At 41.6% G+C, this 14,364-nt stretch overlaps 1 protein-coding gene across 1 annotated transcript; it reads left to right on the top strand.

The window, feature by feature from the left end:
* Positions 1-40: 40 nt before the first annotated feature.
* Positions 41-12,863, top strand: TDRD6 (tudor domain containing 6). The gene is given in 5 exon segments (XM_067752757.1): positions 41-1,426; positions 1,428-6,117; positions 7,766-7,890; positions 9,162-9,251; positions 12,263-12,863. Coding segments are annotated over 5 exon segments (6,321 nt in total). The 3' UTR covers positions 12,293-12,863.
* Positions 12,864-14,364: the final 1,501 nt, after the last annotated feature.

Raw genomic sequence — 14,364 nt, 5'->3', positions numbered from 1 at the left:
AGCGGCGCGGGGGCTTCGCGGGTCGGGCGGCGTGGCAGAGATGTGCTCGACGCCGGGGCTGCCGACGCCGGGGGCCTCGCTGGTGCTACGGGTGTCCTTCGTGGACGTGCAGCCTGCGGTGATCCCCGTGCAGCTCTGGGGGCTGGTGGGCGAAAGGCGGGACGAGTACGTGAGGCTGAGCCGGGAGATCCAGGAAGCGGCGGCGGCCGCGCACGGCCCATGGGCGCTGGGCGGCACCTCGGCCTCGCCGGGCGAGCTGTGCCTGGTGCAGGCAGGTCTGCTGTGGCACCGCGGCCGCGTAGTCAGCCGGCAGGCGCAGGAGAGCCGCGTCTTCCTGCTGGACGAGGGTCGCACCATCACGGTCGGCGCGGGCTCGCTGGCGCCTGGGCGCAGCGAGTTCTTCCACCTGCCGTCGGAGGTGCTGGGCTGCGTGCTGGCTGGCCTGGTGCCTGCGGGCGGCAGCGGCGGCGTGGGCGGGGCCGAGCCCCAGCACTGGGCTGCCAGCGCCGTGGACTTCCTTAGCAACTTGCAGGGCAAGGAGATGCACGGACGGGTCCTGGACGTGCTGCTGCTCCACCGTCTGGTCCTCCTGGAGGTGCCCGAGCTGAGCCAGCAGATGCAGGAGCTCGGCCTGGCCCGGCAGGTGCCCGACGGCCTTTTCCGCTCCCTGCTCAAGCGCTACCTCTCGGCCACCGCGGCTGTCCTGGGCCCCGGGGCCCCGGTCGTCCCGCGAATCCCGCCCAAGCAGGAGCAGGCTGGCCTGGATTACTTCTACCCCCAGCTGCAGCTGGGCGTGACGGAGCCCATGGTGGTCACCCAGGTGTGCCATCCCCACCGCATTCACTGCCGGCTCCGCAGCTTCTCGCAGGAGGTCCACCGCCTCTCCGAGAGCATGGCCCAGATATATAGGGGTTCCCCCGGGACAGGGGATGAGAACTATACCAGTGCCACGTGGGAGGAGAGGGAGGAGAGCCCAGACAAGCCGGGCTCTCCGTGCGCATCCTGCGGGTTGGATGGACATTGGTACAGAGCGCTCTTGCTTGAGACTTTCCGGCCCCAGCGCTGTGCCCAGGTACTTCATGTGGACTATGGAAGGAAGGAGTTAGTGAGTTGTAATAGCCTTCGCTACTTGCTGCCCGAATATTTTCGAATACCCGTGGTGACATACCCTTGCGCTTTGTACGGACTCTGGGATGGTGGCAGAGGCTGGTCTCGGTCACAGGTCGGTGACCTGAAGGCACTGTTTCTGGGCCAGGCAGTGAACGCAAAGATTGAATTTTACTCTTCCTTTGAGCATGTGTATTACGTCACCCTGTATGGAGAAGATGGGATTAATCTTAACTGTGTGTTCGGAGTACAGTCCTGTTGCTTGGCTGACCGATTGCTTCAGAGCCAGGGAATAGAGGAGGAGGAGGAGGGGGGGCGGGGAGGAGGAACCAGAAACAGCTTTTCAGTCTCAGTCTCCTGCTGAAGAAGTGGATGAAGAGATTTCACTCCCAGCCTTGAGGTCTATCAGGTTAAAGATGAACGCCTTCTACGATGCCCAGGTGGAGTTTGTGAAAAATCCTTCTGAGTTTTGGATTAGGTTGAGGAAACACAATGGCACCTTCAGCAAATTAATGAGGAGAATGTGCAGTTTCTATGCCTCTGCCAGTAAGCTGGATGGTGTTATTTTGAAACCTGAAGCCGATGACCTTTGCTGTGTGAAATGGAAAGAAAGTGGCTATTATCGGGCTATGGTCACTCGATTAGACGACAAGAGTGTGGATGTATTCTTCGTTGACCGGGGCAATTCAGAAAATATGGACCGGTATGATGTGAGAATGCTGCTCCCTCAGTTTAGGCGGCTACCAATACTGGCCCTGAGGTGCACCCTGGCCGATATTTGGCCTTTGGGAAAAAATTGGAGCCAGGAGGCAATTTCCTTTTTTAAAAAGACTGTGCTGCACAAAGAATTAGTTATCCATGTCCTTGATAAGCAGGATAGTCAGTATGTTATTGAGATTCTCGATGAATCAAGAACAGGGGAAGAAAACATTAGTAAGGTAATTGCTCAGGCCGGATTTGCCAAGTATCAGGAATTTGAAACAAAGGAAAATATTTGCAAAAGTGCCCACTCTCCAGGGCATGTTTCAAACCATTTTACTGCAGACAGTAACAAAATATCTTCTGCCAAGAAGGAAGTAGAACACAAAGTCAAGAGAGAGGGTGAAACTACAGTTGTTCCAGAAACTGTGAATGACACAACAGTTGTGACAAACGTTTCAACTGGACTAGTTGTACAGGACAAAGAAAAAAGAGTGTCTGTTTACTCTCCTCTTGTACAGAATTTCTTGGACATTAAGCCAGGCTCTTCTTGTAAAGAGGAGCTAGAAGTTGGAAGTACAGTAGAAGTCAAAGTGTCTCATGTTGAAAACCCTGGCTATTTCTGGTGCCAGCTGACCAGGAACATAGAAGGCTTTAAAGCGCTAATGTGTGGTATTCAGGACCATTGCAAGAATACAGCTACTCCCTACCAGGGAACCACCCCTGCTTGTTTGGCAAAACGAACAGCAAATGGAAAATGGTCCAGAGCTCTGATTACTGGGGCACAATCTTCAGAGCATGTCAACGTCATATTTGTAGATTATGGAGACAAAGAAACGGTATCTGTGAAGAATATTTATTCAATTAGTGAAGAGTTTCTCAAGGTTAAGGTTCAAGCGTTTAGGTGCAGCCTTTATAATTTAATTCAACCAACGGGTCACAATCCTTTTGTTTGGGATGAAAAGGCAATCCAAGCTTTTAGTGAATTTGTGCACAAGGCATGGGAAGACAATGTAGAATTAAAATGCACCATATTTGCTTTGGCTTCCATTCACGTTGAAGAACTGTTTAATGTTGTGGATTTGCTAACACCTTTCCAGAGTGCATGCCATTTTTTGGTAGAACAGAGACTTGCAAGACCAGTAAAACTTCAGAAGCCTCTGGTGTCCTCTGTTCAGCTCCATTCTTACTACTATTCTACACATGGTATGAAAATTGGAAGTGAAGAATCAGTGTATATAACACATGTCGATGACCCTTGGACATTTTATTGCCAGCTGGGAAGAAATGCAAATATTTTAGAACAGTTGTCATATCATATTACACAATTAAGTAAAGTTTTGCTGAATTTAAAAACATCTCCCTTGGTCCCCAGCACATTGTGCCTTGCCAGGTATACCGACGGAAACTGGTATAGGGGGATAATCATAGAAAAAGAACCAAGTAAAGTCTTTTTTGTTGATTTTGGGAATAGTTATGTGGTAACAAATGATGATCTGCTTCCAATACCTAGCGATGCATTTGACATCTTACTTCTGCCCATGCAAGCCATTAAATGTTCATTATCTGATATTCCTGATCATATACCAGAAGAAGTCACAACGCGGTTTCAGGAGACTATTTCAGAGAAGTCATTGAAGGCTTTGGTTGTAGCAAAAGATCCAGATGGAAGACTGATTATAGAACTATATGACAACAGCATTCAAATTAATGCTAATATTAATGAGAAGTTAGGACTCCTAGGTTCCAAAGGCGGGACAAGAAAAAAAGAAAGTGAATCACTCCTCTCTACACCTGAAACTCTTGAAGCAAAAAAGGAAGCTGTGAAGTTGTCACCTACACAGTATTTAAGTAAATCAATAGAGAACAAATCAGACAGTTTGGTGATCTTAGGAGAATCATACAAACCTCAGATCAGCTCAGCATGTAAGGAAATCAAATTTTCATGCAGTTCAATGAAGACAAACTTAGTCACTCAGTATCCGGACTCTGTGGCAAATAAAAATAATCAAGTGTCTCCATTACCAGTAGAAAAGAAATTAGTAAGTTCGGCTGAGCCCCCTTTGAAAGCCACAAAACTAGAAGCCGCTCTTCCAGAGAGAAAAATAGGAGATTCATGTAACAAAGGTTTGCCTCTAAAATTTTCTGAGTTCCCTCAGAAGACTATAATGCCTGGCTTTAAAACAACTGTGTATGTTTCTCATATAAATGACCTTTCAGACTTTTATGTTCAACTAACAGAAGATGAGGCTGAAATTGATCGTCTTTCAGAGAGGTTAAACACTGTTAGAACAAGGCCTGAATATTATGCAGGTCCACCTTTGCAAAGAGGAGATATAATATGTGCTGTTTTCCCAGAAGACAATTTATGGTATCGTGCTGTGGTCAAGGAACATCAACCCAATGACCTTCTCTCTGTGCAGTTTATAGATTATGGCAATGTTTCTGTGGTTCACACCAACACAGTAGGCAAACTTGACCTTGTTAATGCACTATCACCCAGACTGTGCATTCACTGTTCCTTAAGGGGACTTGGGGCTCCTAAGATTTTAAACCATAAGGAAATGATGAATTACTTTTCCCGAAGGACAGAGGAGGCGCAACTAAGATGCGAATTTGTTCAGTTTCAAGACAAATGGGAAGTTATTCTTGCTGATGAACATGGGATCATAGCAGAAGATATGATGAGCAGGTACGCTTTCAGTGAAAAATCTCAAATAGGACTTTCTACCCAAATAGTTAAAGGTGCCTGTTCAAAGTCTGTCAACAGAACAGGCGTAGACACTTCTGTATTTCTTAACTGGTATAATCCAAAGATGAAGATGATACAAGCTTATGCCACAGTGATCGATGGACCTGAATATTTTTGGTGTCAGTTTGCGGACACAGAGAAACTTCAGTATTTAGAAGTGGAAGTACAAACTGCTGGAGAGCAGGTGACAGCTTGGGGAAGCTGCATCTCCTGCCCTCATATGGGAGATCCTTGCATAGTGAGATACAGAGAAGACGGGCATTATTACAGGGCACTTGTCACCAATATTTGTGAAGATTCTCTTGTGTCCGTCAGGCTTGTGGACTTTGGAAACGTTGAAGACTGTGTGGACCCCAAAGCCCTCTGGAACATCCCTTCTGAACTGTTGGCAGTTCCCATGCAAGCCTTTCCATGTTGCCTCTCAGGATTTAATATTTCAGAAGGTGCATGCCCTCAAGAGGGAAATGACTACTTTTATGAAATAGTAACAGAAGATATGTTGGAGATAACAGTATTAGAAATCAAAAGGGATGTTTGTGATATCCTTTTAGCCATCGTTGACTTGAAAAGCAAAGGCGAAAGTATTAGTGAGAAAATGAAGAAATATTCTAAGATTGGTGTGAGTGACAGTGACCTGCCCTATGAAAACAATGGCGTAGACATAAAGGGAGCTCTTGGGTCCCCCAATCCAGATGTTGGACTTCAGAAACCAAGTAGCAAAGCTGGACAAGAGAAAGCACTCTGTGTCAAATCACAGACAGGTAAGCTCTTGGAAAGAATTGACAAAGACTTAAACATCATTGAAACCAAACCAGGTAAATTCTTTGTCCCCGAAACTGATAACATTTTTGAAACTTTTGAAAACCCAGGCAAAGATGAAAGTGGCACTGAGATGCTGGAAGGTAAAGTCGAGTGCCATCTGGGTGACAAAGCAAAGTTTGATGATAAGTACCTAATTACAGGATTTAGCGCATTGTTACCACATGCCACCGAAACAAAGGAGGCCCTGGAACTGAATTCCCTCGAGGTAGAGCTTTCTCCTGATGATGAGTCCAGAGAATTCCTGGAGCTGGAATTCATTGAATTGCAGCATTCCTTAGTTGCAGAGGAGGGGAAAGAAGAGCTGGGCCTGGTGCCTCTGTCTGTGCCTCTTCCCCAAGGCTGTGACCCAGCGGCCAACCTGCCACCATTGGCAGGGCTACTGCCCCTCAACTGTGAAGCCGAGAAACAGCCTGAACTAGAATTACCTACAGCCCAGCTGTGTCTAGAGGACAAAATAAACCCATTGTCTTTAAGAGTTAGTCGGAAAGCCCAAGAGTCCCTGTGTGCTGAGGACGCAAGAAGGTCCAGTTGTGCGGAATGCTTTGATGAGGAGCATAGGCTGTGCCAGCAGGGAAAGACCTGCTATGCCAAGATGCAGATTGAAATGAATATCTATAAAGAAGAATGTACAGAACATACATCTCTGTTTAGAGATGCCGTGTCATCGTTGAACTCTGTGTTTTCTGAAGAAGAACCCGGAAGGAAACACAATCACGCTTTACCAGATCATGTCTCGGGTATGTGCGTTTTTTTGTTGTTGTTGTTGTTGTTTCCCATTCGCTTTTACTTAACTAAGTGAAAAGTACTTATTTGTTTTAAAGAAAAGAGAATAATTCTTATTTGAATTTTTAAAATATTAATTTGGGGGAGGGAAGATTAAAACCTGAGAAGAGAATCAGATTTGGATTTTACGAAGGGTATTTTAAACGTGGGTAATTAAGTAGTAAAATAATTCTTTATATGCTGGGTGAAATGCTGAATTATTAATTTTGCTTTTAAAAATAGAATGCTTCAAGTCTGTGTCTCCAAAAAGTAATCACATTTAAAATATAAACAAATCATCTCTAAAATCAAGAGGTTATGTTTTTTGGTAAGTTTTGAAAAATATAGTGTTCCTTTGCCAAGCATAATAATGTAGGCATGAATTTACAGTAGGGATCATTTCAGCACAGTGTTTTTTTGCGGTACGCGGGCCTCTCATTGTTGTGGCCTCTCCCGTTGCGGAGCACAGGCTCCAGACGCGCAGGCTCAGCGGCCATGGCTCACGGGCCCAGCCGCTCCGCGGCATGTGGGATCCTCCCGGACCGGGGCACGAACCCAGGTCCCCTGCATCGGCAGGCGGACTCCCAACCACTGCGCCACCAGGGAAGCCCCAACACAGTTTTAAGAATTAACTGTTTTGCTTCATCATATACCTTGCCATTCGTTTAGAAGCCCTTAAAAAAATGGAGTTAGGGAGCCTGTATTAATCAAGCAAGTTTACAGCCATGAGTAAATATTGGAGAACATTAATTGTCATTAACTTTTTTATAAATTATTTTTGCTGCTATTTTCTTGGCTACTTAACGAGACTTGAAAGTTACACAAAATAGCTATCTTTTAGGTTTTTTAAAAAAATAATCAATGTTAAACTTTTTAAGTGTCAATTTTTATATTAGATTTGAGCCATTGTACAAAATAGAGAAAACAATAGACTAAGGAGAATGAAAATCATCATAATCCCAGCACCAAGAAATGGCCACTGTGAATGCTATGATGGTGTATATACTTCCTTCCTGACGTTTCTCACCCTTTCTGTGTGTGTCTACTCACATACAGTTTAAAAAACTAACTAGAGGTCATACTGTCATACAGTGTTGAATCCTGCGTTTTAATCCCTTAAATATGCTTTCAAAAATATTTTAGTTCTGTAGTATGCCATCCTGTGGATGTACAGTAATTTATTTAAATACCAGCCTGGATTTTTAGTCCTCATTGTCACATTTTAATAATAAGTAACAGCTTTGTGATAAAAGTGTCTGCTCACTTGTATGTACCATGCTGCTTTGCTGTAGAAATGGCTGTTGTAACCACAGACCACATTCCATGTGGCTATAATAGCCAGCTTTAAGTAGTAACTCTCAACGTTAGAAATCAGATTCACATCCTTAAAAAAACAGCACATCATGGTCGTGTTTTTTGAGGAGAGCGGTAAGGAATTATACGGGGAAGGGCCACTGGAAGAATTTAAAAATAAAATCGAGGGAGGGAGGCTTAGAACATGTCGTACCGTATGTGATATTGATGGTACGAGAATAGTAAATGCATGTTGGGGAAATGCTTTGCTTGCATATCTTTAAGGAATTAAGAGGTATGCATTGAGTCTTGCTCTATTCAATTTGGCAGCTCAACCAGAGAACACCTACACTCTGAGAGGATTTACTGTGGGATCCAAATGTGTTGTGTGGTCAAGTCTAAGAAACACGTGGTCTAAATGTGAGATTTTGGAATTAGCTGAAGAAGGCACGAGGGTATGTAAAACTGAAGTAATTTGTCTCAAAATGGACTTGCAGATTGTTAAGGAAATTTTACCAAACTTTATCAGACTAGAAAATCCAATTGAATAGATTATTTACCTGCTCATTCCCCCTGATAATTTGATGCAGTGCAAAAATCATTTAAAAAGTTCCTATGTAAGCATCCAGGGCTCTTTCATCTCCCTTACTCCCGAAATCCTATCTGTCAGTCACTGAGTTCTGCACTTTCCACTTCTTATCTCTTTGTTAAAACTTTTTATACCTAATGCCACTGTCTTGATTAAGTCTCTCATTTCACAGCTAGATGCCTCTAATAACCTTCTATTGGTTTACTTCTAGTCTTTATTCAGTTGATTCTCCACACTGCCAGTGTGAAGTTTGTCAGATGCAAATCTGACTCCATCATTCGCTTGTGGAAAACCTCTTGGAAACCTCCAGTAGATTGTGTTTTTCCTGTGGTCTGAAAACCACCTTAATCAGAATCACCTGGCACATTTCTTAAATGTATTGATGGATTCCTGGACCTTGCCCTGGCTGTCTGATTGAGGATTTCCAGGGGAAGGACGAGTAACGTATACTCTTGCACCATGAAAATTTGAGACCCTCAAGTCTGGAAAAGTCATTAACGTGCCACAGGAGGTTCTCTGGGGTTGAGTGTCCATGTACTTCTCCAGCCTTAGGTCTTACTCGTTTGGGTTTTGTATCTTATATTAGATGAACACCATACTGCTTGATTTCTCTTATATATACTCTTGTGTTTGGCTTCTTTGATATAGTTAATAATGCAGTCCTATTTGCCTGTATTCTGTCCCCTTCCCAAACTGGATAATTTCCGCTTATCTTTAAAAGATTAGCCATTACCTCTTCCAGGAAGCATTCACTAGCATTATTTTCTAAATCTCTCCATCTCTTCACTCCTCTCTGTCCCCCGCCAACAAAAGCTTTATACCTGTGTTGTATTCCTATACCTCCTGTTGCAGGAGTCTGTACTTCCTACACTGTACTGTAACTGTCTGCTTAGTGGTCTGTTCCTCCACCAAATTTTGAACTTCTTGAGATCTAAATTTTATGCCTTTGATCTCTAGGCACAGATACTCAATGTACATTTTTTGAACTGAAGTACCATTGAGTTGAAATGTAATATTGATGTTTAATAAAATTTAATTACCTTTTCAAGTATTTCCTTTTAAAAATGGTTGCTGTGGTACATACATCAGTCACAGCTTTTGGAATGACCAGTTTTTACTATTGTTTTTCTCCTGTAGGTTTTGAACCTTTCAAATGGTATGGAGGAGGTAGTGAACCCTGAGAATGTCTGGAATGGTATACCCAAATTGGATAGGAGTCCATGTGAGGTATGGGTTTATGTAAATAGTAATTAATGAGAGTGTTCTCTTTCATTTTGAAAGGTGACTGGAACTATTTCCAAAGCCCTTGTGTTTAGGAATAATAGAGGAAGAAATACTACTATTGTAATAACAACAGTGGAAAATAGCAATAATGCAATGTTTCTAGATTTTATGCCCAGTGTCTCTTATTAATGTTTTACTCACTGATTTTCATTTTGGGATTTCAAAAAAGGAAAATTGTTTGGCATTTGTGACCTTTATGAAATACGTTTGATGCAGAAAATCTGGGAATATGACAAAGTTAAAAAGAGGAAGTATCAATCACCTGTAATACATCCTTCCAAAGGCAAACGGACTGATCAGTTTGGTTTTCTTTAATAATCTTTCTGTTTATATGGAATATAAATATATCATCTACATATTTTGAACATGGTTATTTCATTGTACATTCAGTTTTATATTCTGTGTTCTTCATTTAAGATTATATGGTAGGCAATCTCCCATGCTGTTATGATACGTCTAGACATTTGAGTTTATCCTATTTGCAGTTTGTTGAACTTCTTGCTACAAAATCTGTATCTGGTAGTTCCAGTATCTCGTCATGGCAGGGTTTTCATCTACTGATTGTCTTAAGAAATGATTAGCCTTTCCTCGTTCGTTGTATGTTGAGTAATTTTGGATTATATTCTGAATGTTTTGAATATGATGTTGTAAGACTTTGGAGGCTGTTAAAATCTTCTGGAAAATGTTAAAGTTTTTGTTTTAGCAGGTGGTCAACCTGATTAGGTTCATACCACAAGTTCTCTCTCTCTCTCTCTCTCTGTGTTTGGTGGTTCCAGTGTCAGTTTGGTCTTCAACGTCTTTGCTATAATGTTTGGGTCTGCCCAGGGCATAAGCCACAGAGGGGTTAGTCTAGAACTTGGGCAGAGGTTTATACAGTCACTCAGGGGTTAAAGAGTTAGCTATGCTTTTCTTTTCTTGATTCTGTTCTGCATTTGCATCGTTTGGGATGACCTTAGGTTCACATATAATATTAGGGGTTCAAATTTTCCAATTCCTGTCCTCTCTGAGATTTCCTCCATACTTTGAGGCTCCAAGGGTCCTCTCTTATTCAGCCCCCAGGGGCCCCGTTTCCTGGTCCTCTGGCCAGAAAGCATGCTTCTCCCAGTGTTTCCCCGCGACCAGGCAGCTCTGTTTGACAGGCCTGCCTCTGGTGTGAAGCAGATAGAGAAAAGAGAGAAAAAACCCCCACACCCCACCCCCTGCCTCTAGACTGTTCAGATAACAAAGGGCTGTTTTCCTCAATCCACTGGCCAGCGTCTTCTCTCAGATTTGTAGGTGCCTGCACTGTGACTGCTGTGCAGAAAAAGTAAAACAGTGAAGGGGTTTCCCCCCACACGCCCCACCCTTTAGTATTCGGGGCCTCTTTCCCCACTCCACTGGCTAGAAAGAGGGGATTTTGCTCAGTTTTGCTGCCCACCCCAGCCTGGCAGCTGTGATTTGGCGTGAAACTCACCCGTTTTGGGTCGTTATTCAAGTTTTTACTACAGTCCTTCTATATTTCTGATCCCATTTACTTTTCAGAAGCCTCAGGTAGTTGCTTTTTGTATTCTTTCCAGAATTTTCCATGGTAATCAGTGTAAGTCAGCTTACTCCATCTTGGCTGCAACCAGAAGGCCATAGCTGCATAATATTACATGACATTACTAGACAATGATTCATTAAACCATTTCTCCTCTTGTTGGACATATAGTGAATTTGTTCACTATAAAAAAATTATTGACCTTCTTCACCTCTTGAAAGCTGAAAATTGGAAAAGGACACTTTAGTCCTTGCATGGAATGCTACAGTGGAGATATTCCAGATAAATGGGTATTTGAAGAATAGAAAATATACTTGACGTTATTCTTCATTATAAAATCAAATTGGCATAGTCTTAATAGGATTACTTTTTGTTGTTCACCATTTTTCTGGTGTATCTATGGTCCCCTTTCTGATTTTAATTATTTTGTATTTACAATAAAGAAGTGGTAGTCATCCAAAGGTTTCTTTTGTTAGGCTGTATTCCAGACAGTGGGAAAAGATCTTTACTGCCTATCATTGGATGATGCTGTGGTCAAAGGTAACTTGTGTTTTTAAAACAAAATACTTTTACCAACCAGAATGGCCAAGTCTTTAAGGTACGATTACCCTGAATCCCTCAAGTAAAAATGGTTCATCCATTTCCATGGATGTTAGCAGTAGGAAAATAAAAACCACTTCAGCTAAAAATGATGAAAAGTAAACAAGAAGAAGATTTCTTGAAATACAGGGAATTTGTTGATTGAATTAATCTTGAAGGTGTATGATAAATTCATATTTTAAAGGAGTTTTTCAGTGTTAGCTCAGATGTTCAAATGATCTTTGTTAAATAATCTCTTGGAATTTCTTTTGAGATTTTTAGTGTATGTGATGATTCTGTTTTTTGGATGTTCCTGGTTATTGCATGATCTTGTTTGTAAGTAGCACACTGAGGCACATGGAGAATGAAATCAGCTTTTGGTGACTTTAGTATTATGTGAAATATACGCACTAATGAAAGAGAACAAAGAACTAATTGGTTATCAGCCTTGCCAAATATCATCCTAGAAAAATAGAAAATATACCAATTTCATAACCTTTTTCAAGAAGTTTTATATGATAATAGGTACAAGGTGAGAACCAAAATATTTTTAAAAATCACGTCAGTCGAAATAATTCCCTGTAGTAATTAGAATGCTCATCTCTTCCCTCTCCCCATTTTTAGAGGACATTAATTTTGTCACGGTAGCACCCATGTAAAGAATTTTCTTGGGACTTCCCTGGCGGTCCAGGGGTTAGGACGCGGCGCTTCCACTGCAGGGGGCACGGGTTCGATCCTGCCCGGGGGAACTAAGGTCCTGCATGCTGCAGCATGGCCCTCCGCCACACACACACACACAAAATTTCTTATTTTTATGTTTCTTTCTCAACTTGAGGTTTTTCTCTTCTTGTTTCAGAAAAGAGGTCTGGAGATGATAGAGATTTAACTGCGTCCATAAACGCGGCCAGTCAGAAGCTGCTCTTAAACAAGTGCTACCTCGCCCAGACCAACAGAATATTTCAGAAAATTGAGGGCACGTAATCAGAAGAAGTTGTTGTTTCCAAAAAGCTTGATATGTGTCAAAAACAAAACAGATCTCAGGCTGCCTGTGTGGTGTATTCATAGTGCTATTTCTGCATATACGGAGCTGGGATCTTTCCTCTCCCTTTAAATGTGTTATCTTTCTAGTAGCTCACACTGCAAAAAAAAACTATTTGGGTTTCTTCTGAATATAGTGTTTAAAATAGAAAATTATAGGTTTATGACAAGCATATTATATGATGCTACTTGGGAGGGTGGCTTTGTTAGCAGTAAGTCCTTCAAAATTTTTTTCTTTCTGAAGCTTTGCCTTTCTGTCTAGTTTTGACTAATATTCTGTTTGAATTTAGAAGTATACTAATATGACACAAGATTTGAATAACGTTTGTCCTTAAAAGTATAGTGATGTCATTTCATTAAAAAGGAAATATCTGTGGTTCTGGAATATCTGTAGTCGTGGAACGAACCACCATTCTACAATTGGGGGAAACATAGTAATATTATAAATAATAAATAAAAACAATATAATATTTTATATTATAAATAATATATTAATATATTATAACAATAAATATATTATAAATAAAATATATAATATATTATATATAAATATATAAAATATATTTTAAAATATATATTATATATTAATATATATTATATATAATAAAATAATAATATATTATAAATAATATAATATTTATAAAAATATAAAAATGTTAGCTTTTATGTGTTAATCACTCAGTTGGTACTTTAAATGCATTTTCTCATTTAATTCTTGATTCTGAGGTGCATATTAATGTTATCCACATTTTATAGGTGAGACAATTGAAGCTTTTTAGAGAAGATAAATAATTTGCCTAATGTCAAAGAGCTAGCAAATCTTGGAGGCTTGACCATACCTAGACCCATCTAACTTCAAAGCCCATGCTTTTGAAACCTGGTTTTGCATAAGTGGTAGTATGCAAAGTATAGGTCCTAGCTTTAGGAAACAGATCTGAGCTATATGCTGCTTACTAGATATGTGACCTGGGTAGGTTATTATAACATTGTTGAGCCTTGACCTTCCTCATCTGTAAAATGGGGTTAATAAAACCTTTCTTGCAGTGGTTTTAAGATTAGAAATAATTTATGTAAAGTGCCAGAAAAGGAGTAGGCATTTGATAAATATTTCCTTCTTTCCCCCAAAAGATACTCAGTATGCACTGTGGTAGGTTGTATTTTTATTTTTTATTTTTTTAATTTTGCGGTACGCGGGTCTCTCACTGTTGTGGCCTCTCCCGTTGCGGAGCACAGGCTCCGGACGGGCAGGCTCCGGACGCGCAGGCTCCGGACGCGCAGGCTCAGTGGCCATGGCTCACGGGCCCAGCCGCTCTGCGGCATGTGGGATCTTCCCGGACCGGGGCACGAACCCGCGTCCCCTGCATCGGCAGGCGGACTCTCAACCACTGCGCCACCAGGGAAGCCCGGTAGGTTGTATTTTTTAAACTTTAACTCACTGGATCCTTTCAGCAGTTATTTTCTCCTTTCAGCATCAGCATGTGCCACCAACAAAGGATTTTAAAGAGGTGCTAGTGAATGGGACATCAGTGCAATTGGAATGGTTATCCATTTCTAAAATGAGTAAGGAGGTTTGCTACATGTGAATGGGGGAAAAGATGTATGTATGTGAAACATTATGAGACCCTGAAGCCTGATGGGAATAGTGAGAATTAAGAACCTTAAAAGTTGGGTATAATTTCAATAAATGAAAAGAAGAGTGTTCTGCATTAAATGTAATTGAGGTAGATGAGTATATTCCTTGTTCCTGGGATAATGATTAGACACATTTGGCTCATTCATGTAGGAGATATAGTTGTGAGTTAATTACTGGGAGAAAGGGTCAGAGAAGATGCATTAGGGTCGGATTATGGAAAGCCATCAGTTTCATGCTAAGCAGTTTAACTCTCTATTTAAAAATGTTTAATCTGAACAGTTAGAGGA

The sequence above is a fragment of the Pseudorca crassidens genome, chromosome 10, assembly GCF_039906515.1.
Source record: "Pseudorca crassidens isolate mPseCra1 chromosome 10, mPseCra1.hap1, whole genome shotgun sequence".
Taxonomy (NCBI): domain Eukaryota; kingdom Metazoa; phylum Chordata; class Mammalia; order Artiodactyla; family Delphinidae; genus Pseudorca; species Pseudorca crassidens.
This window is presented reverse-complemented; position numbering and strand designations above follow the sequence as displayed.